At 45.2% G+C, this 23445-nt stretch overlaps 4 protein-coding genes across 5 annotated transcripts; 3 read left to right on the top strand and 1 right to left on the bottom strand.

The window, feature by feature from the left end:
- Nucleotides 1-58: 58 nt before the first annotated feature.
- prss1 (serine protease 1) lies at nt 59-1300 on the bottom strand. The gene is made up of 5 exons (XM_076109595.1): nt 1261-1300; nt 997-1153; nt 548-801; nt 320-456; nt 59-226 (listed from the first exon to the last, which is right to left on the bottom strand). Exons 1-5 carry the CDS (start codon nt 1298-1300, stop codon nt 77-79), a joined length of 738 nt encoding a protein of 245 aa, XP_075965710.1. The 3' UTR covers nt 59-76.
- A 931-nt stretch (nt 1301-2231) lies between these two features.
- On the top strand, nt 2232-6000 carry LOC142969587 (uncharacterized). Of its 2 annotated transcripts, XM_076109567.1 has the most exons (4): nt 2232-2339; nt 2639-3386; nt 3682-4107; nt 4197-6000. In XM_076109567.1, the coding sequence occupies exons 2-4, from the start codon at nt 3131-3133 to the stop codon at nt 5111-5113; spliced, it is 1599 nt and encodes a 532-aa protein (XP_075965682.1). In that variant the 5' UTR covers nt 2232-2339; nt 2639-3130; the 3' UTR covers nt 5114-6000. The 2 variants fall into 2 exon arrangements, with proteins under 2 accessions (XP_075965682.1, XP_075965680.1); XM_076109565.1 differs by having other exon boundaries at nt 2241-3386.
- A 227-nt stretch (nt 6001-6227) lies between these two features.
- LOC142969575 (uncharacterized) lies at nt 6228-11868 on the top strand. The gene is made up of 2 exons (XM_076109545.1): nt 6228-6653; nt 6916-11868. Exons 1-2 carry the CDS (start codon nt 6269-6271, stop codon nt 10458-10460), a joined length of 3930 nt encoding a protein of 1309 aa, XP_075965660.1. The 5' UTR covers nt 6228-6268; the 3' UTR covers nt 10461-11868.
- A 2163-nt stretch (nt 11869-14031) lies between these two features.
- On the top strand, nt 14032-21559 carry LOC142969574 (uncharacterized). The gene is made up of 2 exons (XM_076109544.1): nt 14032-14553; nt 16306-21559. Exons 1-2 carry the CDS (start codon nt 14439-14441, stop codon nt 20619-20621), a joined length of 4431 nt encoding a protein of 1476 aa, XP_075965659.1. The 5' UTR covers nt 14032-14438; the 3' UTR covers nt 20622-21559.
- Nucleotides 21560-23445: the final 1886 nt, after the last annotated feature.

The following is a 23445-nucleotide window of genomic DNA, read 5'->3' as shown; positions in this document are numbered from 1 at the left end:
AGAAATCAATTAGATGAGATGTATTTGATCTTTCTTTTTATTGAAGGCATATGCAGGTTTGAGGACTGAGGTGACTTTAGTTGGAGCCCATGGTGTTGCGAATCCAGGCGTTGTAGTTGCAGACCTTGGCGTAGACTCCGGGGTTGTTCCTCTGGGCGCAGCCATAACCCCAGGACACCACACCCTGCAGCTGACCGTTGCACACCAGGGGGCCACCAGAGTCACCCTGATGGGACGCAGATAGAAAGGACAACGTGTAAGCTGAAGTGTTCAAAAGTCTGTTGCACTAAGAAACAGCGATGATGACTTTAGCTCGTACCTGGCAGGAGTCCTTGCCTCCCTCGAGGAATCCAGCACAGAACATGTTGGAGGTGGTCTGTCCAGGGTAGGCAGACCTGCAGCTGCTGTCGCTCAGGATGGGGGCATCCAGGCACATCAGACGATCAGGGTAGTTGCCTAGAGAGGAAGATAGACAATACATGTAAATGTGCATACCCCACTATGTACTAAAGCTATTTTCCACCTATGACTGCAGTGTGTTACTGACTTCCAGAGCTGCTGAGGTTGCCCCATCCAGAGATCAGGCAGCGGGTGCCAGAGCCGGCACAGCTGGAGGGCAGGGACACGGCGCGGACGTAGCTGTTCAGGGAGGCGGGCTTGCTCAGCTTGATCAGCATGATGTCATTGTCCAGGTTGCGGCTGTTGTAGCTGGGGTGACGGATGACCTTAGCAGAGTTGATGAACTGCTCTGTGCCCTCATTGACAGCGATGTTGTGCTCACCAAGACGCACCTGCACGCGGCTGCAGAGAGAGAGAGAGACACGAGGCTTAAACTACATGTAAGTAATTTGACGTTGCACCTGTAATTGGGGCAGTCAGTAGCTCAGATTGTATTTTATTTTGAAAGAAAATTACGCCAATTTTAAACCACTAACAATGATTTTAGTATGACTGTGAACCTAATGTGTGTATGCAAAATCAAACGTCTCTGCTTACGACTTGTAGCAGTGAGCAGCAGACAGCACCCAGGTGCTGGAGATCAGGGAGCCTCCACAGAAGTGGTAGCCAGAGCTCAGAGAGACCTGGTAGGACAAAGAGTTCTTTCTGCACTCGTAGCCTCCAACAATCTTATCATCATTGATGGGAGCAGCATCTGTAACACAAACAGTGAGTTATTTAAAAAAAAAAGCTTTAAATACTGCCCCTGGAAACCATGGAAAAATACATTTAGATTGTATCACCACAAATAGAAGAACTTACAGGCTGCAGCAACCAGGGCCAGAATAATGAAGTACTTCATGATGCACCGACAGAATCTACACACAACAGGAGCAGATGCGATGGGTTTATATACAGGCAGACCATTCTTTATCTAACTCTCTCTCAAGGACTTTTCCATGCACCTTGCACAAAGATTAAACATTATCCCACCTGGGAAACAGCAGCTGGCCCAAGAGAACATGTGGAGTCTTTCATTTTTTAGCGGATAGATACAGATACAGATACATATGCAGCTATCAATCTTGATACATTTATTTTAATGAATGTATTATTAAATAGTAATAGTATATTGCATTAATTACTGAATAGAAAATATAAACACAAAGACAGGCCAAGGTTATATTATAGTGTTTTTTTATACTCTTGATTATAATTGTATGAATTTTAATTAATGCAGTGCTATTAGACATAAACATGTCATTATAAGGCATGTTGCACTATGCAAATCTACTACCCATTGCATTGTCAGTAATTATTATTGTCACTAACTCAAATGATTTACTACTTCAATCTTAAGTGAACTCCTGATAATTTTCTAGACACTTGTCAGAAAGTCTATAGGTCATATAGTCTAAGTCAGAAAGATTATAGGGGATTATATTTGACTTTTCTTTGTTGTATTGAGTTTATTGTTGATTACCAGATACATTTATTTAAAGCCAATCAAATATTAATTCATCTATTCATTCTACATGTTGAATTGCCTCTAAACAAATGTCTGATCTGCTGTCCAATGACTTAATAATGACCAATTAATAATTGATTTGAGGGGTAGAAACATTATTGCTGTCTCTATTTCCTTGTCAGGACAAAATGACTCGTATCTTCCTGTCAATTTACTGATAAGACTTCTCAGAAATGTGAGGAAACTATAGGACGTGTACATTAAACTCAGATACATTGGCTAACATCTCCAAACGTTGATTGGTCCTGAACAGACCCCCTCAGTGACGTCAATAGCATGCGACTGTCTTCGGTTTGTGTATCGGCTGCTGAGCTAACAGCTGCACCAATTGTGTTTTGGTTTTGTTTTGTCTCCCATGTGCAGTTATTATGAGGTAAGACATACAAATGCGTTGGCTTTTTTTCTTTTTTTTTTTGATCCTGTCCGCTCAGCTATCGTTGGCAGTTCAAAAGGCAGCTTTACCCCAAACTGTGGTAGCCTGTTAGCTAACAGCTAGTTAGAAGATCAGCACCTAATGTATGCGGAATGCGCAACCGTTGCGGATGTGGTGCAGAAAAAAATGCGCATCGATGCGACAGAATACAGAAGTCATCGACAGTAATAAAAACGGACAGACTGTTATAAAATGCTACACAGTTGTAAACAGTGTTATGTTTTGTTGTTTTATTTCAGCTCTCGAGGCGGTTCTCCGCCTTGAAGGTGCATCTCACTGTATGACAACTGGACGTTTCGATGTAGCTCTTAGTCTGCTCCAGGTGTTCTTACACCGTGTATTTATGTTTTCACTAACATATTAGAATAAATGAAAGTGATAGAAATGGATTTAAGTGGCTGTAGCTAGCCATAAAGGTCTATGGACTTTATGCTCTACTTAGACAATATGGTAGTATCTCTCACTAAGCAGCAACAATGTCTTGATTCAATTGAATATTACTGGTAAAAATCAGAATTTAAGGGTGCTGTAACTCCATATTTCCTCATAAATCCGTGTGGGTGGCAGCTGTAGTCAAAGTAGGTTCATAATCATCGCATACAGTATACTGAAGAGTTGTAATGTCTCTAGCAGGAGGTTCAGTTACACCTTGAACTCGTGTTAATGGGGCAGCCGCTGCCAGTATCAGAATTGGCCCACCAGTCAGTTCTGCTGTAAATCAGGTCTGACCCATGACTGAGTACTACGAGGAAGGGGGGCTGCTGTACGAGCAATCACCTCCCATGCACATCAAAGTGGAGTCTCCGGAGGGACCCTTTGGAGGGGGAGCCTCAGAAAACGGCTTCCCCAGGGAGGATGACGACTCGGAGGGTAGCTGTGACCAGAGCAGTGGATTACCTGGGGGACTCCCCTTCAACGTGGTAGTGGTGCATCCCAACATCATGGCACCCGGCATGTCCTCGGATGAACTCTTGTCCATTGAACAAAGTAAGCCTGAATGAGATGAAGACCATTATGGGAAACTGGGCTGCAGAGCATGTCTCCTAATGGCAACAGTACACATATACTTATTTAATACGCATTGACACATTTTATCTGTGCAAATCTGCAAACAGCTACAGTGTTTTGTTTTACCAAAAGAAACATTTAGCTCCAGTATCAATCAAGGAAGACTGAGATAAATTATGCTTTTAGCTTTTAATGCTCTGTACCATTTAGCTTCACTTGGTGTTTTTTCTTTCCCTTTTGGGCTGTTCTCTCACCTCTCTCTCTCTCTCTACAGACAGAGCTATGTCAGCTGCGCTGGCTGCTAGCAGTGCAGGAAAAAGAAAGAGTCGTTTCAGTGGAGCAGAGCTGGAGGTGTTGGTGTCAGAAGTCACTCGGTGTGAAGGAGAGCTTTTTGGTCCCGCGGGGAGGCTCCGGCGGCGGGAGAGAGAGCGCATCTGGGCAGGAATCCTAGAGAGAGTCAATGCTGTGTCCAGAGTCCCGCGCACCCTTCGCGAGGTAAAAAAGCGCTGGGACGATTTGAAGAGACGCAACGGAGGCAGGCTAGCGGATGCTCGCCACCGCAGCTGTTACCTGCCGTCCAGCAGAGGAGCCTCGATGCTTGGCCGTCCTTCCCAGACTAGCCCCAGACTTTCACAGGCCAGGCAAAAGCAAAGCACCAGACCAAAGCCCAGTTTCCCATGCTTCCCTGACTCTGATACAGGTAAATTAAATAAATTACCTTTTTTTTGTTGTTGATTCTATACATGCAACTAATATCTACTTCTGTTCACTTCCAATATTTTTTTGCAGGTGTGGGAGTGGAAGGATCAGAGAGAGATGGTTTCGAGAAAGATGAGGACAATCCTGAGCAAGACAGAGAGATGGGAGAATCTGAGTGTGAACCCGGAGAGAACAGCATGGAAGATAAATTGGGATTAGGACTGGGTCTGGGCATAGGACCACACCCTCCATCAGAACGATGGCTGCCTCCTTCCCCCCTCTACAGTGCTCCTTTCCTCAATGGCAGCCCCCAGCCCAGTAGTCCTCAGCCTTCACTTGGAGCACACCAGGGTCCTCTTGAAGCCCCTGTGCGCACCTCCTGGCTTGAAGATGAGCTACGAGGGTTAGGGGAGGCAGCAATTCAACTGGGAAACCGGGTAGAAAGGAGTCTGCAGGAGTTTGGAGACGGTTTCAGGCAGGACATGAGAACACTTGTCGCTTCGCAAGAGACATTAGCATCCAGTCTACAACAAAACAATGTTCTCTTGCAAAGGCTGTTGGGAGTGCTTGAGGCCCAGCAACAACCACAGCAACATCGTGTACAACAAGCACACCAATCGCAAACATCTCAACAGCACTTACAGCCAGCTCAGCAGCTACAACACACAGAACCACTGCAGCAGCTACAACACACAGAACCACTGCAGCAGCTACAACACACAGAACCACTGCAGCAGCAGCAACAACAGAGGATTGAAGCACCACTGCAAACACAAAATCAGCATCAGCAACATGTAGTACAACAACAGCACGAAACACAAATACAGCAGCAGCCACAAGTCACACAGCATTCGAATAATCAGTCCGCTGTGGCGGTGGTTCCTGCACCATCGTCCCCTGACATACATGGCACTTGTCCCTCTGAACCGCCCACCAACACGAATGGAAGTGTGCAGAGGCCTCGGCGGGGGAGAGCTGTCGATCACAGGCGCAGGAGACGGCGCTGAGGAGAAAGCACTTAGAAACTCAAAGTGCACGTCGTGCATATTTGGTGTTTCAAAATGTGACAAGAAATTTTTATCTACAGTATTACTGTAAAAAAAAAGTGTTATTTGGAGTTTTACTTCAGAACACGTTAGCTTGTCTTCGGAGAGGACTGAAGTGGAAAAAGAAATTAGACGCATAAGATAATAGGGTGGCCTTAACATTAGCTTGGTTCCTCAGACAAATGCTAAAAGACTTCCTGCCTTGTGGAGCGACAACTTCACTCCTGGGACCTTTAATACCCAGAGAACAACATACTGTAGGTGCTGATGTTTAATATGCATGTCACTGTCCATGCCATGCAGTCGAACTGCAAAGCTCATGATGCTCTTACTAGTTCAGTACTGTCTCAATTCTCCTGATTAACTACATTGTCATAAAGTACTCATTATCTGCAGTTGTTACCATATATGGTAGTTATACAGCTATTGTACTTACCTGCTAATGTATGCTTGTGCTTTAACAATTTCATGAGAAAGTCTTCTCCTGTTTTGGTTGGACAATAAAGTTAGACTGTGTTCTGCTCAGTGTGTTTTAAGACAGCCGTGTTACATTTTAAAGTCTTGACAGTTTTTGATGAAAAACAGTAAAACCTTCCGACATAAACATCACAGTAGGCATCAGACTTCAATTCATGCATTTCTGAAATTTAAAAGCATACATAAGTATGTAGGGGCTATTTATTCGAATCTTGCATGCAGTATGATGAATGTGTTTGTAGATAGTTGCAAAGAAACAACATATGGCCATCATCTACGTAGTTTTGCACAATCTATATTTTGTAGATAGCGACTGTTCCGATGAAATGTAACTAAACTTTAATAAAAGTCAGACGTGGACTGCAAATATATTCACCCGATCACTTGTGGATTTGTCACATAGCATAAAAAAAGTGAATGCAATGGTTATGTTTTAGATTCACTTATGTTGTGAAGAGAGCGTTTGTTGTGTAGAAACAAAACCAGAGCAGCAGTAGAAATTTCAGACGTGAACCAAATGTAGTTGTCAGTAAAAGTTGTTTTATTTTGAAAGAGTTGACCGGAAACATTGCTTGTTCGGGCTGGGCTAGGCTAGCATGATCCTTGTGTGTTCTGGACAAGGGGGTGCATGGGGGAAACATGGCCGCCGTAGACCCGTTGGAGTCTCCAAAACGACAGAAATCCCCTGCGGAGGAGGTGGAAACATCTGGGGAGAAGACCGATGCGGTGGAGTCAGGATGCGGCTTAAATCAGACAGACGAGGCAACACATAATAAACCCGCGAGGAGCCCCGCCGATGAGCAGAGTGTGGGTAACGACGGCTCTTGTGTTGCCAGCCATTCTGAGGTTAGTGTCGAGTCCGGTGCCGGAGCCGAAAAAACGACATGCAATTCACTGGAGGACTTAACAACGGCTGAAAAAATGGCCGAGGCTCGTGGCAGCGACCGACGGGCTTTCGACTGGTCCGAAACCGAAGACGACGACCAGGAGGCGAAAACACACACGGGGGGAAATGATGAGTGCGGTATGCTAACGTTGTTAATGTTTTTTTTACGATTAGCTTTAGCCTCCGGGCTAACCTGAGCTGTAGCGCTCACTACCGGTACAGGAGTCAACTCTGCTAAATGTTATCACCGTAACAATATCGGCTAGCTTCCCGCCCTCGGGCTGTGATCCATACCTAACGTGGGAAGATGTGCGCGTCGCGTGCAGTTATCTGGATGGGTTTGCATACTGTTTAATATCTGTTCGCTAAGTTATTATTGTGATGTGCGTTTCTCTTCCAGACCCCAGTGATGCCACAGAGAGCGCTGGAGGGACGCAGCGGGACACGCACGTTGACGATAAAATGACCGTTAACGCGGAGGAGATCGATAAGAAGGAAACATCGCATCCCGGTGAGAGGAGCGCACAGACGGGGCCGGTGGGAGAAGTCGACGTGGTGGAGGATGAGGAGCAGGGAGACAGACAAGAGGACGCCACTTCGACAGCTAAGCCCAAAAAGTGCCGTTTGGTGTGCAAGGAGTGTGGCCAGAGGTTCACCCGCCGCGAGACGTTCAACCTCCACCGGCACTTTCACTCGCAAGGTGACGAGCTCATGCCCCTCACCTGTAAAGAATGCGGCCTTACCTTTCAGCACCGCAGCAGCCTCATCAAACACAGAAATGAACATAAAGAGAAGGAGGAGCTGCTCCTTACCCCGAAGAAGGAGATGCAAACGAAGGCGGAGGGTCGCTTTAAATGTGCAGAATGTGAGCTGGTCTTCTCCACAGTGGACAAGCTGAGGGACCACATCTGCTGCAATGTCGTAGACAAGCCTTACCACTGCCCGCTGTGCCGCCAAGAGTTCCAGTTTAAGGTGTCCGTCACGAAGCACATGATGCTCCACTCCCAGGAGAGCATCTTTACGTGCCAAGAGTGCAGTCAAGCGTTCCCCAACAGCTTGGCCCTGCGCTACCACCAGCGATGTCACGCCGCCCTGAAACCCTACGAATGCCCCGAGTGCGGCTTAGTTTTCAAACACTACTCCGTCATGGAGGACCACCGACGCAAGCACACTGACAACATGCGCTCTCACCTGTGCAACATCTGCGGGAAGACCTTCAAGTACAGCAGCCTCCTCCATCAGCATCAGTACCTGCACACCGGCCAGAAGCCCTTCCGCTGCCCCGAATGTGGTAAAAAGTTTGCCTTCGCCCAGAACATGAAGGCTCACTGCCGCCAGCACAGACTGAGCAAAAACAACCCCTCCGCCGAGCAGCCCGGCAAGGCAGCCCCGACGTCGGCACAAGAGGCGGTCAGAGGGCCGGGAAAAGAGAACGCACACCAGAGCGATGAGCCGAAACGCACTTTCAACTGCCCCCTTTGTCCCCAGACCTACTTGTTACCGGCTAACCTGAGGGCCCACATGCTTGTTCATGAGGCAGAGTATGAGACGCTGGAGAGGACACCCAAACCCCCAAAGGACAATAACAAGGACTGGGATAAAGGACACACCTGTCCCCACTGCCCGTCTGTCTATCGTGATGAATCTAGTTTAAATATGCACCTGTTGAGTGTCCACAAGTCTGTAGCACAACATTTAGAAAAGGCGGCAACGCTACCTAAAATTCAATTCACTCCGTTAAGTAGTGAGAATGTACAGGGGAGATGGAGAAGCGATGGCATCAGTGTGAAGTCGTACAAGTGCTCAGAGTGTGGAAAAACCTTCCGCCACCGCTCAGTGTTAGAGCTGCATATGCGCATACATTCCAAGGACAAGCCGTACCAGTGTAAAGTGTGCGGCAAGGGCTTTAGATTCGGTAGCTACTTGCAGCAACATCTCATCATCCACACAGGCAAGAAGCCGTACAAATGTCCCGACTGCGGGAAGGACTTTGCCTTCCTGCAGAACATGAAAACGCATCAAAAGCTGCATCAGGAGAAACCATTCCGCTGCACCAGCTGCCGCAAAGGCTACAGCGACGAGACCCAACTGCAGCACCACATGTTGTCGCACAACGGTGACAAGCCGCATAAGTGCGACCTGTGCGACAAGAGCTTCGGGTTGGCCTACCTGCTCCGGGATCACATGAACACACACACAGGGGACCGACCTCATCGCTGCGACGAGTGTCACAAGAGCTTTTCTTGGTTCAGCAGCCTGCTCGTGCACCAGAAGATCCACACTCGCAAGCGGCAGGGTTTCAGCCAGTATAATTCTTCCCTGCTGGGTGCTAGGATGAGAGGCAGAGGCAGCAGGGGGAGGAGAGGGGGGAGGCTCATGTGGGGCTGGTCTCGACCTTTGGGAAGTTCTGGGATGGTCAGCCCTCAGCAGTCTCCATATCCAGTTTCTGCACTGAGAGACGCCGAGTTGCACAGGAGGGTGGTGCAGCCGCAGCCTCCCGTGCTCGCGCCTCGCACGGACGTGCAAGGCAGACAGCCGAAGGAGCCGTGGCTGTCGGAGCTCCAGCCTCAGCCGGTGCAGTGGAAGGTGGACGGCGGAGAGGTGATGCCCGTCCCGTCGTCGCAGCATGCGGCTCCACAGCAGACCCAGTTTGACGGCCCACCGCAGCCCGTCCTGCAGCAGCACCATCAGAGGGGTCCGGGCTGGGCAGATAGCCCTTTGACAACTCAGTCGGGCCCCACGTCTGCTCAGAGCTCAGAGTCGTTGCACATGAAAGAGAGTGCAGCTGCTATCGTCAGCTCCCTCATGACAGCCGTGCCCAACAACAAATCCAGCACGTCGACAGTGAGTGAGATGGAGCAGCATAGGCAGCACAAGCCTGTTACTTGGGGCAACACACACGCGTCCACGGTGCTCGCTTCCGCCAGCTGTTTGCCTCACGATTTTTCTATTCCTTCTTACATAGATGGGGCAGCTTTGTGGAGCATCAGACCGTCTCTGCTTGCAAATTCACAGAGCTCTCTGAATAAGCTTGGTCAAGAGCTTCAGCTGCCAAGATGGGCAGTTGCCCCAGTGTCGATACAAAGGGAGCCATCCACACCTCCTAAGAAAGAGGACGCTGGAGGGTGGGACATTAGCAATCCTCAAGTAATGCCGTTGACTGTTAGCCAGCCAGAGAAGCCGTGGAACGGCTGTGAGCTGCAGAAGCAGTGGGTTTCAGGCCTAGCGGGTGTGTCCACCTCAGCTCAAATAGACCAAAGCGGTGCTATGTCAATTTCAACTCCCGTTTCTCACGGGGTCGGTAGCACCTTGTGGGACATACCGACACCACTGGGAAATCCAAAGACTATAAACCCTGAGAAATTAGTAAGGACTCAAGATTTTCAGCTGCAGCAAAAGCAGGTGTCATCCGCCTGGGCCAATGTACAGAGTCACGGCACGGCACAGAAGGTTCCCATCTCCATTCAATACGAGCCTCATCGTTTTGGCCACGGGTTGGGAACGCCAGTATGGGGCTTCCAAAGTAACCGAACGCTGCTCGCTGGGCAACTCAAGCCCGGGAATGGACAGGAGCTGCAGCAACAGCCGATGGTAACAGGCGCTCAAATAATCATCAATCGGCCGCCTCCTTTTTTCACACCTCCACTTGCCCCGCTCCCTCCTCTCGCTTTGCCCGGCCCGCACCCTCTTCACTCGGTCACACTTTCAAGACCCCCGCCCCCAAATATTTTTTTCACACCACAGGCGGTGATGAGCGAAAGGCCACACATAACACAGACCCTGCCCCTACCTCAGCTCCCCCCTCGGACAGAACCTCACAAACTCGGACCCCGTTTGCCTTTCGGCCCAGAACGGCTTCTCCAGTGCATGATATGTGGGTGTTCTCTTCCCCGGGAGCTAGATCTACAAATGCATTATTTGCAACATGCACAAGGAGAAATATGACATTTCTACACTAGCACCAAGACTTAGTTGTGTTTTTTTTAAATAATTTTTACTGAGTGGAACCTCATTTATTTGCCCCTTACTTGTGCAGTTTGACACAAGTGGATAAAAAAAAGAAGTAAAAATGATTTAGTCTGCACACTTAAATCACATTTGAAGTTCAGCTCCAAATTAGACTACACAGGGGGCTTGTTATAGATGGTGTATACACATGCCATTACATTACTTTCACCTTCTTTTAAAATGCATATAAGTTATCCAAATAACCGGTTCATGGGGTGCATATTCATGGGGTTCTACGCTCTGTTTCATTTATTGCCGACGGCATTTAGATTTGCATAATATTAGTACTTTTATAGTTCTGTTCATATGTCCTGAACCATTTTAACTGTTTCTTCATGTACAGTATACTGTGTGCCTTTTATGAGTACAGTCTGCATGTCTGCTGTCTTGGTATTCTAGGCCTAGTTTGTGCTTAAGGTAGACTCAACCATGTGACCTCACTCCCAAAACACAGAGCAACTCTTTCTAAGATACCTTAAAGAAAGTTAAGTGTTTGCTTTTGAGGAGGAGAGGATGGGGGTGCGTCAGAACATAACAGTCCACGGCTGACTACATGTTGGGAAGCACCTGTAGTCACAACGCTATTGGCCGGGTCCAAATATTTCACAAGTAAAGTTCTCAACATGGTCAATTTCGCCAAAGCGATAGTAAGTGTAAACAAAATGTGACTGTTACATGTAAAGGTCATTTCACAGTAAGAGTTCTCTGTTAATTGAACAGTGATTATTGATAACGGGGAGAAAGTGTCGTTACAAAATGATTGACAACACTGTTGTCAAATAGTGAATTTTGTAATAAATTAAACTTGCATTTATGTGAAGATTTGTCAGTAATATTTATCAAATTGACGAGAGGAACTGATGATTTTAAACAGATTCTGGGTGGCAGTACTTAGCACCTACTGTAAACCGATGAGTACCATGTAATGTGTATCTCTTTCCAGAATGACTATTTCAGATTGGAATGTACCCATATTTATAAAGCGAAGTCCACTTTTGAGTACAATGCAATGTATCTTTTGTGAATACTGAATGATTTAATTTCATAACTGTAGATTTAGTACAGAATCCCATCTCCTCTGTTATGATAATGGCCACCGGAGTAGCTTTGGGGGCCCAATAATTGACTGAAAATCACTACTACTACATTACTACTGTAAAATAAACATGCGGTCCATTTGTACAAAAAAAAGAACCGTCCCTGTGTGTCTTAACATTCAGCGTCTTAAGTTTAAAAAAACAAAAACAAACATGCCCTTCTACCTCTATCCACTGTTTTAGCATGGAAAGAAATAGAAATTTCCCCATGATGTCTACATATTGGATTGAATAAAACTTGCCTTTGATTACGTTGTGTTGAGCAGTACTTGTTAGGGAAGTTCAGGGTTAAGCTTCATCTGTATAATAGAGCACTCATTCATGCAAAAAGAAACCACAAACAAAAGGATTAAATCCTGGATTGGAAAGTTTTTATATTTTAAATGTTTTAGCTTCTACATTTGGTTTGTGAAGAGAATGGACGTAAAGAGGAGTGACATGGAGGGTGTCGAGTACTGTTATCAAGTAGGAAAAATGCAGAAAGTATGAATCAAGATCGATGTAGGAAAATTGTGATTAATAATTTGGCATTTTCTCTATGAAATTTAGCTTGTCTGGAGGAAGAACACAAATGCTCTGCAGCGTCACTTTCATTAATCTGGTAAATTGGGACTGGAATCCCTCATACCGAATCCTAATTATTCATAACATGACTACACAATCCTCATAGCACCAAATATAAAATTAATTAAGTGTATTTTACTCTTGTGGAAAACTATTCTGTAACTATAACACTGTTAATTTACTTTCTGTATTTCATTTACATAACAACCTAAGGTGCCCACAAGGACTGTCTGAAGGACCCTCATCAGAAAGTTTTTAATATAAAATAATTTACTATACTATATATTTGATGTGTCGGTGGGGTCAGTATCGACAAAAGAAAGACACGAAAATGTGTGTAATAATATGAATTGTTAACTTTGCATGGAGCACGTTAGAAGCTCAGTCTGTTTATTTCCTAATTGACAATCAGATATTTCACATTCAGACTTTGTTTAGTGAGTGGACTCCATGCTGGATTCGCTGCAGGGCCATTGTCTTTCTTGAAGGAAACAAACAGAAGAAGAAGAATCCACTTCCGGCCAAGGAATGCACGCGCAACCACACAGCGCTGCATCATGTGTGTGTAACAGCTAGCTGTGGTCATCATCACTCGCGTTGCTAAAAACATTACACGATGCGGTCTTGTTCTGTGGAAACGGACTAGATTGACACACTCGTTGTTCCTCCTCCGTTCTCACCTGGTTTACTGCTTACAAGACAAACTCAAATAATCATCAATCGGCCGCCTCCTTTTTTCACACCTCCACTTGCCCCGCTCCCTCCTCTCGCTTTGCCCGGCCCGCACCCTCTTCACTCGGTCACACTTTCAAGACCCCCGCCCCCAAATATTTTTTTCACACCACAGGCGGTGATGAGCGAAAGGCCACACATAACACAGACCCTGCCCCTACCTCAGCTCCCCCCTCGGACAGAACCTCACAAACTCGGACCCCGTTTGCCTTTCGGCCCAGAACGGCTTCTCCAGTGCATGATATGTGGGTGTTCTCTTCCCCGGGAGCTAGATCTACAAATGCATTATTTGCAACATGCACAAGGAGAAATATGACATTTCTACACTAGCACCAAGACTTAGTTGTGTTTTTTTAAAATAATTTTTACTGAGTGGAACCTCATTTATTTGCCCCTTACTTGTGCAGTTTGACACAAGTGGATAAAAAAAAGAAGTAAAAATGATTTAGTCTGCACACTTAAATCACATTTGAAGTTCAGCTCCAAATTAGACTACACAGGGGGCTTGTTATAGATGGTGTATACACATGCCATTACATTACTTTCACCTTCTTTTAAAATGCATATAAGTTATCCAAATAACCGGTTCATGGGGTGCATATTCATGGGGTTCTACGCTCTGTTTCATTTATTGCCGACGGCATTTAGATTTGCATAATATTAGTACTTTTATAGTTCTGTTCATATGTCCTGAACCATTTTAACTGTGAAATTTAGCTTGTCTGGAGGAAGAACACAAATGCTCTGCAGCGTCACTTTCATTAATCTGGTAAATTGGGACTGGAATCCCTCATACCGAATCCTAATTATTCATAACATGACTACACAATCCTCATAGCACCAAATATAAAATTAATTAAGTGTATTTTACTCTTGTGGAAAACTATTCTGTAACTATAACACTGTTAATTTACTTTCTGTATTTCATTTACATAACAACCTAAGGTGCCCACAAGGACTGTCTGAAGGACCCTCATCAGAAAGTTTTTAATATAAAATAATTTACTATACTATATATTTGATGTGTCGGTGGGGTCAGTATCGACAAAAGAAAGACACGAAAATGTGTGTAATAATATGAATTGTTAACTTTGCATGGAGCACGTTAGAAGCTCAGTCTGTTTATTTCCTAATTGACAATCAGATATTTCACATTCAGACTTTGTTTAGTGAGTGGACTCCATGCTGGATTCGCTGCAGGGCCATTGTCTTTCTTGAAGGAAACAAACAGAAGAAGAAGAATCCACTTCCGGCCAAGGAATGCACGCGCAACCACACAGCGCTGCATCATGTGTGTGTAACAGCTAGCTGTGGTCATCATCACTCGCGTTGCTAAAAACATTACACGATGCGGTCTTGTTCTGTGGAAACGGACTAGATTGACACACTCGTTGTTCCTCCTCCGTTCTCACCTGGTTTACTGCTTACAAGACAAACTCAGGCCAAGCAAACCGTGGCGCTGTGATGCTAACGAGCACTAGCTAGAGTAAGCTAGCATTATACAAACAAGAGACACTCCAAGATGGACGGAGCTGCTGCCTCGGCGATCAAAGAGGACGGAGCGACAAACAAACCCGACGATGGAGACACAGCATCTGGAAACAACGTGTTTCAGTCTGCCGATGACACCGCTGATCGTAAGTATCCAGTAGTGGGGTCACTTAGATAAACGTGAACGTCGTTAGCACTAGCAACACACCAGCAGTATGTAGCAGGCGTGGTGACCTCCTACACCAACTTCACCGCAGGCACAGGACAATATAATGCTAAATAAATGCTTTTTTTTTCGGGAAATGCATAACGCGTTGCAGTAACTTGCATAGTTATCCACCCCTGGCCCTTTTGACTACTTCATGTGCATGGATGGAGAGTCCTGTGTATTGAATTAACCCAGCAACAGCCCAAGCTGATGCTGAAACCTGTAGTGGGTTTGAGGCGTGCTGGCAGTAACGCACTGCATCATGGGGCTTTTTTACACATTTAGTAACCTCCACACATGCTGTAGTTCAGTCATAGAGGGTATGCTCTACATGTAGGAGGATGCACGTTCACTCTGACCTATCCTGCTCATGCTTTCCCAACAATGTTCACCTTGAGTTTCTGATTCAAATACTCTTTATTTGTAAGTTTAGCTTCATGAGCTGCTACCTACAATGACTGGCAGAAGCAAACTCTTAATTCCTTGTTGATGTGGCTTATACTGTACTCAGGCAGTTCCTGTGTATGCTAAATTAACATGCCCTTTAGATCACATTTTGAATGGTAATGGAAGGTACAAATGGTGTCAATAAACACCATAGTGTTTATTAAAGACCCTTTTTATTTCAAATGATGAACAGTGGTAACTGAAGTATTTGTCTGTTTGTTGTAAGACGCAGTTGTATAACTCCTGGCCGGCCAACATTACCTAAATACTCTCATATGATGTTTTGATTAGATTAAGCCGGGGTCATAACGACACTGTGAGTCTTGATTGGGCATAAAGCTTCCAAATGGGGTTGTGTTAACCCTGAGTCTTATAAACACTCTGTGGGAATAGTGCACATGGACAACCCACAGATGTTTGAGAAATGAACAAACTATAGTATTCTGATTGTTGCACAGTGGCATTCTAAACAATAATGAAACCGGGGGGAGGACATTTTTTCATTGCATGCAATTTTTTGTGGCAATGAAAAAACAAAAAAAAGCATTTCCTGTTTTTGAAAAGAGAACAATAACAATGTAATAATAACAATAATAGTTTTGTGGCATCTATTTTTGTTGTTGGGCAACAGACAACAGTGTTCTCGCTACTTTAACTGCATATTGTGTTCTCTGTCTAAGATGTGACTGTCAAATGCCACTTGAAGGCAGTGGCACAATATGTCGAATGTTGCTGCGTCCTCTCCTACTTCAGTGGTGTGATCCCAGACTAAAGGTTCAACGTAGATCTGCGGTCCATCACTATTCCTTTTTTAATAATTCTGTAAGTAGGGCTGGTGTATGCCATGAGATTTGATTGTGAAAGTAGCATCAGGTTTGCAGTGAAGAAACTTAATGTTTTTCCTTCACAGCCCTCTGGTGAAGCACAATGTATTCCAATGTGAGGCTTTGGTAACATTTTACTTTTTAAGAATGCAATCAAGTAATTAACTTCACAGACGTCATTTGGCTAAAGCGCTGTATCTATTAGCCCCTCTGTAATAGTATTTTATGGATGTTGTTATATATCCAGAACAACATTGTCTCGTCCTGATTATATTGTAAACTCTAATCACCTTTTTAAAATAAAGATATGATTTGCACCTGTGTTTTTGTGATTTTCTTTTCTTATTTTCTTTTCTGTCTTTTCGTTCTCTGGAAGCAGGAGTGGCTTTGACCTCCTATTTTCCCCTTTCTATTTTTAGGGGTTTTCTGCTGTCGTGCTTGTGGAGAAGGCTTCAGGGAGGAGGCAGCATACTTGGAGCATCAGCATCAGCACCCTCAAGAAAGCACGTATTTAGACAACCAATCGGATGGTTTACACGATGCGGAAAAGGACAATGAACCAAATAATTTCTGCACTCGGTGTTCACTATCGTTTGTTGAACCGAGTGAATTTTTGTCGCATATGGAGAAGAACCACGGTCAAACCTCTCAAAAGGAGCCTAGTGTTCAAATACATTCCGGGATAACAAAGCAACACACCTATGAATGTCCAGAATGTGGGAAATGTTACGGTGTGTTTGGACACTTCCTCAACCATCAGCGCTCACACAGACAAGCCTTAAAATCCGTTTTTCATGACCTCGAACATTTGAAAAAGAAGTCGTTCCAGTGCGAGTCTTGCGGGCGGAATTATTCTCGTGCTTCAGCTCTTGATGCACACCGTCGTTGTCATGAGGAAAAGTTGGTTAAATCGCGAAACAAAAGTTCAGGCGATGCAATCCACACGGAGGAGTCGAGTGTTGAAGCCAAGCCCGGCGAAAACCAGACAGTCGATACTCCTGAAAAGACTTTCAAGTGTTTGTGTGGTAAAGCTTTTACCGCTCTGATGCGCCTTAAAACGCATCAACGATTTAGCCGCAACAGTCAATGCTCTCCAGAAGAGAGGAAAGACAAACCAAAGAAAAGCTGCAGTGAGTTTTACTGTAGCGAGTGTAAAAAGTCTTTCAGCGGCCACATTGCCCTCTTCAACCACCAGCGGTGGCACACTAATCCCTCAAATGATCCTGCAAACAGGTTCCCGTGTGAGGAGTGTGGAAAAGTGTTTAGGACTCAAACGTTCTACTTCAGGCATCAGCGCATGGCGCACAGCGACGAGACCGCGGCCAAGTCGTTTCTTCATCAAGTGTGTCAGCTGCAGAAGAAGGCGTTTGAATGTAAAGATTGCGGGCTGAAGTTCTCCAGGGCCTCGGCGCTTCACTCCCATCAGCTTCATCACACGGATGTTTTCAGAGAAACGGAGAAGGAGGCTCAGACGCAGAGCTCTCTGCTACCTCAACGGGAGACTTTGGAAAGCGTGAGAAAAGAGGCTGAGCAGGAGACGGTGGAATCAGAGAATGTGCTTCCTACCAGTATGGCCGAAGAAGAAGAAGAAGACGTGGACAGTTATGACCCCGGGGACTTCAATGTGCAGGTGATCAGTGCAAGTGAATCGGAGGATGAGCCCGTCCAAGACCTGAATCCTGATCTGGAGCTGCTGTGTGAATCAGATCAGGAAGTAAGAGACGACGGCGACGCTGGGTTTTCCACCAGTCGTCTTGTTTCAAAAGCAGAGATGGATTTGAAAATTGTGGAAATTGACTTTGAGCAAACCGACGAGCAGTGCGCTCTGATGGCGAGCGAAGCCGTGAACGAAACGGCGGAGGAGAGATTCGATTGTCCGGAGTGTTACCGCTGGTTTTCTAGCGCTTCATCGCTGCGCGTTCACAGAATGTGGCATGGCGTTCGTAAGAGAAAACGGCAGACTCAAGGTCAGTCGGTGGCAGTTCACACGTGCGACACATGTGGCCACGAGGCCAATAGCTACGCGGCACAGTGCAGCCACATTCAACAGCACAAGACTCGCAACACAAGTGATGAGGATGATGATGAGGCAGAGGGATTAGAGAAGAAAAATCTGGCGTGTAATGAGTGCGGTAAGCGCTTCACACGGTTGTCTGCTTTAGTCTCCCATCAGCTGCATCACCCCAAAAGAAAACAATTCCAGTGCCCAGATTGCATGATGTCTTATTCGCACGCAGCTAGCTTGTTTAACCATATGAGAAACTGCTCCGCACAGAAAAAGGAGAATATTTCTGTCATTAAGAAAGAATACAATCCAAAGAAAACCCTTCTAGGCCCAAAGATTTATCATTGCGAGCAGTGTGGGAAGGGTTTCTGGTCTCTCGGAGCTTACTCTCACCACAAGCAAAGTCAGACTCCGTGTACAGATTTGAGGCTCAGCAAAGGTGCCGCGGGATCTTTGCACTCCGTTAATAGACGCCCACGCTTCAAGGTCCCGTGTCCCGTGTGCGGTAGAAAGTTCCGCCACAAGGGCATCATGGCGTTGCACATGCGAAAACACGAAAACGGAGATCACAAATGTGAGCTCTGCGACAGGTCGTTTCGTCTTTTCTCGAGCCTCCTGAGACACCAGGTCGTGCACAGCGACCAGTTGCTCCCGCCGCCCATCAAGTCTTTCCAGCATCAGGTGGAGCAGTTGAAGAAGAACACGTACAGCTGTCCCGACTGCGGGAAGCTGTTCTCACGGGCCAAAGCGCTTCAGTTTCACATGAAAAGCCACGGGTACGAGACCGGGCACTCGCCGCCATCGCCGAGGTCTGCCGTCGCGCTGGAGGATCTGCAGTGTGCTACGTGCCTCGCACATTTCAACAACAAGGCCTCTTTGAGGGCCCATCAAAAGCTTTGCATTAAAAGAGACCGTCAGGTAGTTTGTAAGACAGAACCTGTAGAAAATAACGACGCGCCAACGTTGCACAAAAATAGCTTGAATGTCACAGAGGAAATAGCAGTACACACTGAAGTGAAGAATGAAATGGACAGCGGGGAGCTGAAGATGGAAATTCAAACGCATGAAGGCAACTTAAACAACCCAAGTACAACCAATTTGAAATACAAATGCAAAAAGTGTGACAGAAGCTTTTCAGTGGTCGGGGCTTTGAATTTTCATAAAAGAGTTCACGCTGAGGGTCACAAATCTGTAGCAAAAGGGAAACTGGCCATGCTTAAGAAACCTAAACGGGAAGAGCCGGGCAACGGACTATTTCACTGCTCAGAATGTGGCCGTCGATTTATGTCCAACGCGGCTCTCGGCTCCCACAAAAGATGGCACAAAGAAAAGAAATTTCCGCTGTCCACGCTAAAAGATGATGATTTGAAATCCGTCAGCCACATGACAGAAGACGGACCTTTCCAGTGCCACAAATGTGGCAAACAGTTTTTCAACCGTCTTGTTCTCCAACGTCACCAGATATTTAATCCTCGGTGTCAAACCAAAACTGTGCCGCACACTGATTCAAAGATAAATGTTGAGAGCGAGTTTTCATGTCCAGAATGTAACCAAACCTTTGAGCAAGGTTCGCTTCTCGCTGCCCATTATGTAAACGAGCATATAAACGCTGCAGATCACCAAGTCCCAGAACAGCTGGATGTCGGCTCGAATGGGAGTGAGCCCACGTCGTCGACGCTGAAGCCGAGAGCCCACCAGTGCCCCCTCTGCTCTATGACCTTTGCTAAAGCAAGAGGTCTGCGTGCCCACAAATGGCAGGCCCACTCGAAGAGGACGAAAGGTAAAAACAAGGCTCTTTTGAGGATTAAAACGGAGTCCGTTACCTCAAGCGGTGAGGTTACACAGACGGAAGGCAACACTACAGTGCCGGGGAACAACGCCCCTGTTGGCAGAGGAAAGAAGAAAGTCCGATCAGACTCCCCATTTGTGAAATGTATCTCATGCCTCGACTGTGGGAAGCAGTGCAGCTCTCCAGGCGTCCTCCTCGACCATAAGAAAGTGTGCCTGGAGATGAAGCACGAGTCTAAACGGGAGATCCAGAATCCTGAAAGCACGGCTGAGCTTTCCCAACCTCTTAGCCGCCTGTCGGAGCACACGGCCAAATGCCTCTTCAAGTGCGATAAGTGCGGCAAAGCTTTCCAAACCGAGGGACAACTGGGGGCCCACAAGACCAAGGCAAAGAGCCGGCCTTATTGCTGCGCCCTGTGCTGCCACGGCTTTTGGACGGAGAACCAGCTGCAGCAGCACCTCGCCTGGCACGACGAGGTCCGCTGTCGTCTCCCCAACGAGGTCCGCTTAAGGCTCAGTGCAGCCATGACCTCAAAGCCTTTAAAACCCAGCGTCCCCTCTGCTGACACCAGTAGGACGTCCTCTCCGTCCTCCATGCCTAACTCAGACAGCCCGTCACAAAGTAGCCATAAGTGCCAACATTGTGGCAAAGCCTTTCTGTCACCGACTGCGTTACAAAAACATGAAACCCAGCACTGTAACCATGACTCGTATCACTGCTCCATCTGCCCCAGGACCTTCAGTGAGATACAGGACCTCATCGATCACCACCAGGAGTGTGTCGGCGACAACAAAGGGCAGAGTGCTGTCTCCTCAGGAGATACCGATGGCCTTACTTGCCTTGAATGTGGAACTACTTTTTGTCAAGAAACTGATTTGCACCAGCACTATATTGAACATGCCCAAGGAGGATATCTGATCATACAACCTGGAGAGGACTGAAGTGAAGACACTGTAGGTTGTGGATTTTTTTTGGGGGGAGGGGGCGGGGGTTCTTCTGGAGGTCGCAAAACTACGTAAATATGTTAAGCTACAAAATTCCTTTTTTAGAAATGTGTTTAGGTTGAGTAGAAACATGCTTTCCCTCGTTGTTTCTGGATTGTTTGAGATTCTTTATTATTTTCCTTTACACTGGATTAATGTAGAAATGTTTAAGAATAACCCCTTTTATGAACTAATGTTGAAATGTCACAATGATAGTTTAGAGACACTATTTGATTTGAATAGACCCATCATGAGTTAATCTCTCTGAGTTACTGGCCGATTTATGGTAGTTCATATCTAGATATATCGGAAAAAATTATTTGGAAACATTTATGCATGTCCATGTTTGTCCTCAAAATGAATAGCATTGCTGACACACTACTTATTTTAAGGTTTCTGAAGACTGAACGATTCTGCACGGCGAATATATACTAATTTAGCTTGTGCCATTTTCAAAGCCTACGGTTTGGCAGATAGAAGACAAAATATATCGAACTCAACCATGTGCACTGCTTATGTGAATTGGTAAAAAAAAAGCCAACATTGCTGGTATTTACTACCATAAAACAAATTTAACGATCAAATAGTATGTAACACACAATACATTTAGCATTGATTGATGTATAAGCTCCCATGTTCTTTCCTTTTCAGTGTTATATTTCAAAGTTGTGAAAAAATATTCATTGCTTTAACTAAAATAGTGTTTTCATTCGTATAGGATAGTTGTTAGTTTACTTTATTTGTCTTGTACGAGAGATGTTACTTTGCTATATTAATTTATGAAAAGCTGTTATTTCCCCGAGATGACCAATATACCCTTTGACTACTCGTTTAACATGCTGTTTCTAAAACAAAGAATAAAAAGTGAAATAAATTGATCCATTTCTGCGTAATAACTGTGTTGTGTGACTCATTTAACCTCTATTTAGTCGATCTGCATGTTTGTGGTGGACGTATTAGTCTGGTTTGTTGTTAAAAAATATGTACTGTGCGTGTATTGGGTTATTGACAAGTCGTGTTTAGTTTATTAGAGAAGACACAGAACAAATCAAAATACATAGTAAACATACTAAACAAATACCAGAATTGGCCAAAAGGTTTGTTTTTCACCTGAAATCCATCAAAACAGGAACAAAAACAGGGCATCTAGTTTATACGACCTTTTAAAAGTAGCTTTGCAAACTAGCAGGATCAGAGGAGTATAAATATTGATTTCATCAGAATTGCGTTTAAAGATATAATGATTGATTAGAAAGTCATCTTATGACCAAAGTTGCATGAAATACTTGGAAAATGGCTTCATGGAGAAGTTTTAGTTTTGCTCATTTATCACGACAAAATATCCGTCTTTACATTGAAGTTAATTGATGCATTATAAACCTCCAAAGTAAAAAAACATTAAATTAGCCAATCGATGATGCTATTTACTTATTCTGTCTTTCAGTTAATAATTGAATTTTAAAATTGGAATACAAATTTAATCCTAAAAAGACTTGGGCTACTAATTTGTCCTCTGATCCTAAATTATCGCAAATTTCCTGCTGTAATATTTTAAATGTCCTCCTTTTTTAAGTGGGCGACTGGCTAAGTGGATAGCAGGGCCGTCCTTCAATCAGAGGGTCGGCGGTTCGATCCCCGGCTCTCTGCTAGTCGCATGTCGATGTGTCCTTGAGCAAGACACTTAACCCCAAAATTGCTCCCGTAGTTGTGCCTACGGTGTAGAAATGTGATAGAATCTGAATTGTAAGTCGCTTTGGATAAAAGCGTCTGCTAAATGACTGTAATGTAATGTAATGTAAGTGGCTTAAAAGATAATTATTAAATGCGCAAAGCTCTGAGATTGAAATGATTTTAGTAGTTAACACCCGACTCAACACTTCATCTGTGAACGAAGAGAAGAAACCCAACTCAGTCTTGTAAGTTTTACCTGCTAAAATGAAACATTGGTAACTTTAACGACCAGGCTCTTTCTCAATCTGCAAAAATTCAGCTCGAACATCATAGAAAAAAATAGTTCATTCATAAAATCAGAAGATACATGCTAGTTTATTTTATATACTGTATAATAGCTTGTATAAGTTCAAATTGTTGTGCATGAAGTCTGTACTTGTAAAAATTCTAATTTGGTCTTTTTTTTTCCTCCTTTTCTAGTCGACCAGTACAGCATTGCGTGCAAGGATTGTGGACTGAGGTTTACACACTGGGACGTCTTCAAGACTCACCTGCACCAACATGCCCTGGAAGAGGAGGAGAGGGAAGAGGAGGAGGAGGAAGAGGAGGAGGCTCAGACGGGGGACAACATGAGTCCTGCAGCAGAACTGAGAGTAGACGATGGAGAAAACACAGGTGGGGGTCCGGGTGGTGATGCACATGGGGGTGACATGAGCCGTTCATTGCAGACAAACCCCTCAGGCTTAGCACAAGGTGCCACACCCGAGACCAGCAAGCTACCTGGGAAGATGCATGCTTGCTTGGTCTGTGGGAAGGTTTATACATATTTGGTTTCATTCCGGAAACACCAAAGGCTGCATGAAAAACAGTCATCTAATGGTCCAGAGTCCGGTGTTCCGAATTTGACCAAATATCAGTGTCCAGACTGTGGGTTGTCATTTATCAGGCGAGCACGGCTACTTGGTCACCTGAAAGTTCACAGGTCAGTTAATTCAAAACCTCCCCGGTGCGATCGCTGTAACAAAGACTTCATTTCTGTGAATACGTGGATGGCTCACATCGACCTTCATAAACGAAAACCATTTTGGTGTTTAAGTTGTGCCAGAGGCTT

This window comes from Anarhichas minor, unplaced genomic scaffold (genome assembly GCF_050575085.1).
Source record: "Anarhichas minor isolate MPS153535 unplaced genomic scaffold, ASM5057508v1 ptg000041l, whole genome shotgun sequence".
In the NCBI taxonomy this organism is placed as follows: Eukaryota; Metazoa; Chordata; class Actinopteri; order Perciformes; family Anarhichadidae; genus Anarhichas; species Anarhichas minor.
Note: the sequence above shows the minus strand (reverse complement) of the source record. Positions and strands in the feature narration are given on the sequence as shown.

What these genes read in the sequence shown, in the direction of transcription:
- prss1 (XM_076109595.1), bottom strand. Translation starts at nt 1,300, where the DNA reads ATGAAGTACTTCATTATTCTGGCCCTGGTTGCTGCAGCCT. An exon ending in GCTGCTCACTGCTACAAGTC is followed by an intron (nt 802 to 996) that starts GTAAGCAGAGAC and finishes CTCTCTCTGCAG; the next exon opens with CCGCGTGCAGGTGCGTCTTG. An exon ending in GAGGCAAGGACTCCTGCCAG is followed by an intron (nt 227 to 319) that starts GTACGAGCTAAA and finishes GCGTCCCATCAG; the next exon opens with GGTGACTCTGGTGGCCCCCT.
- LOC142969574 (XM_076109544.1), top strand. Translation starts at nt 14,439, where the DNA reads ATGGACGGAGCTGCTGCCTCGGCGATCAAAGAGGACGGAGCGACAAAC. An exon ending in TGCCGATGACACCGCTGATC is followed by an intron (nt 14,554 to 16,305) that starts GTAAGTATCCAG and finishes TTCTATTTTTAG; the next exon opens with GGGTTTTCTGCTGTCGTGCT.
- LOC142969575 (XM_076109545.1), top strand. Translation starts at nt 6,269, where the DNA reads ATGGCCGCCGTAGACCCGTTGGAGTCTCCAAAACGACAGAAATCCCCT. An exon ending in GGGGGGAAATGATGAGTGCG is followed by an intron (nt 6,654 to 6,915) that starts GTATGCTAACGT and finishes TTTCTCTTCCAG; the next exon opens with ACCCCAGTGATGCCACAGAG.
- LOC142969587 (XM_076109567.1), top strand. Translation starts at nt 3,131, where the DNA reads ATGACTGAGTACTACGAGGAAGGGGGGCTGCTGTACGAGCAATCACCT. An exon ending in ACTCTTGTCCATTGAACAAA is followed by an intron (nt 3,387 to 3,681) that starts GTAAGCCTGAAT and finishes CTCTCTCTACAG; the next exon opens with ACAGAGCTATGTCAGCTGCG. An exon ending in CTTCCCTGACTCTGATACAG is followed by an intron (nt 4,108 to 4,196) that starts GTAAATTAAATA and finishes ATTTTTTTGCAG; the next exon opens with GTGTGGGAGTGGAAGGATCA.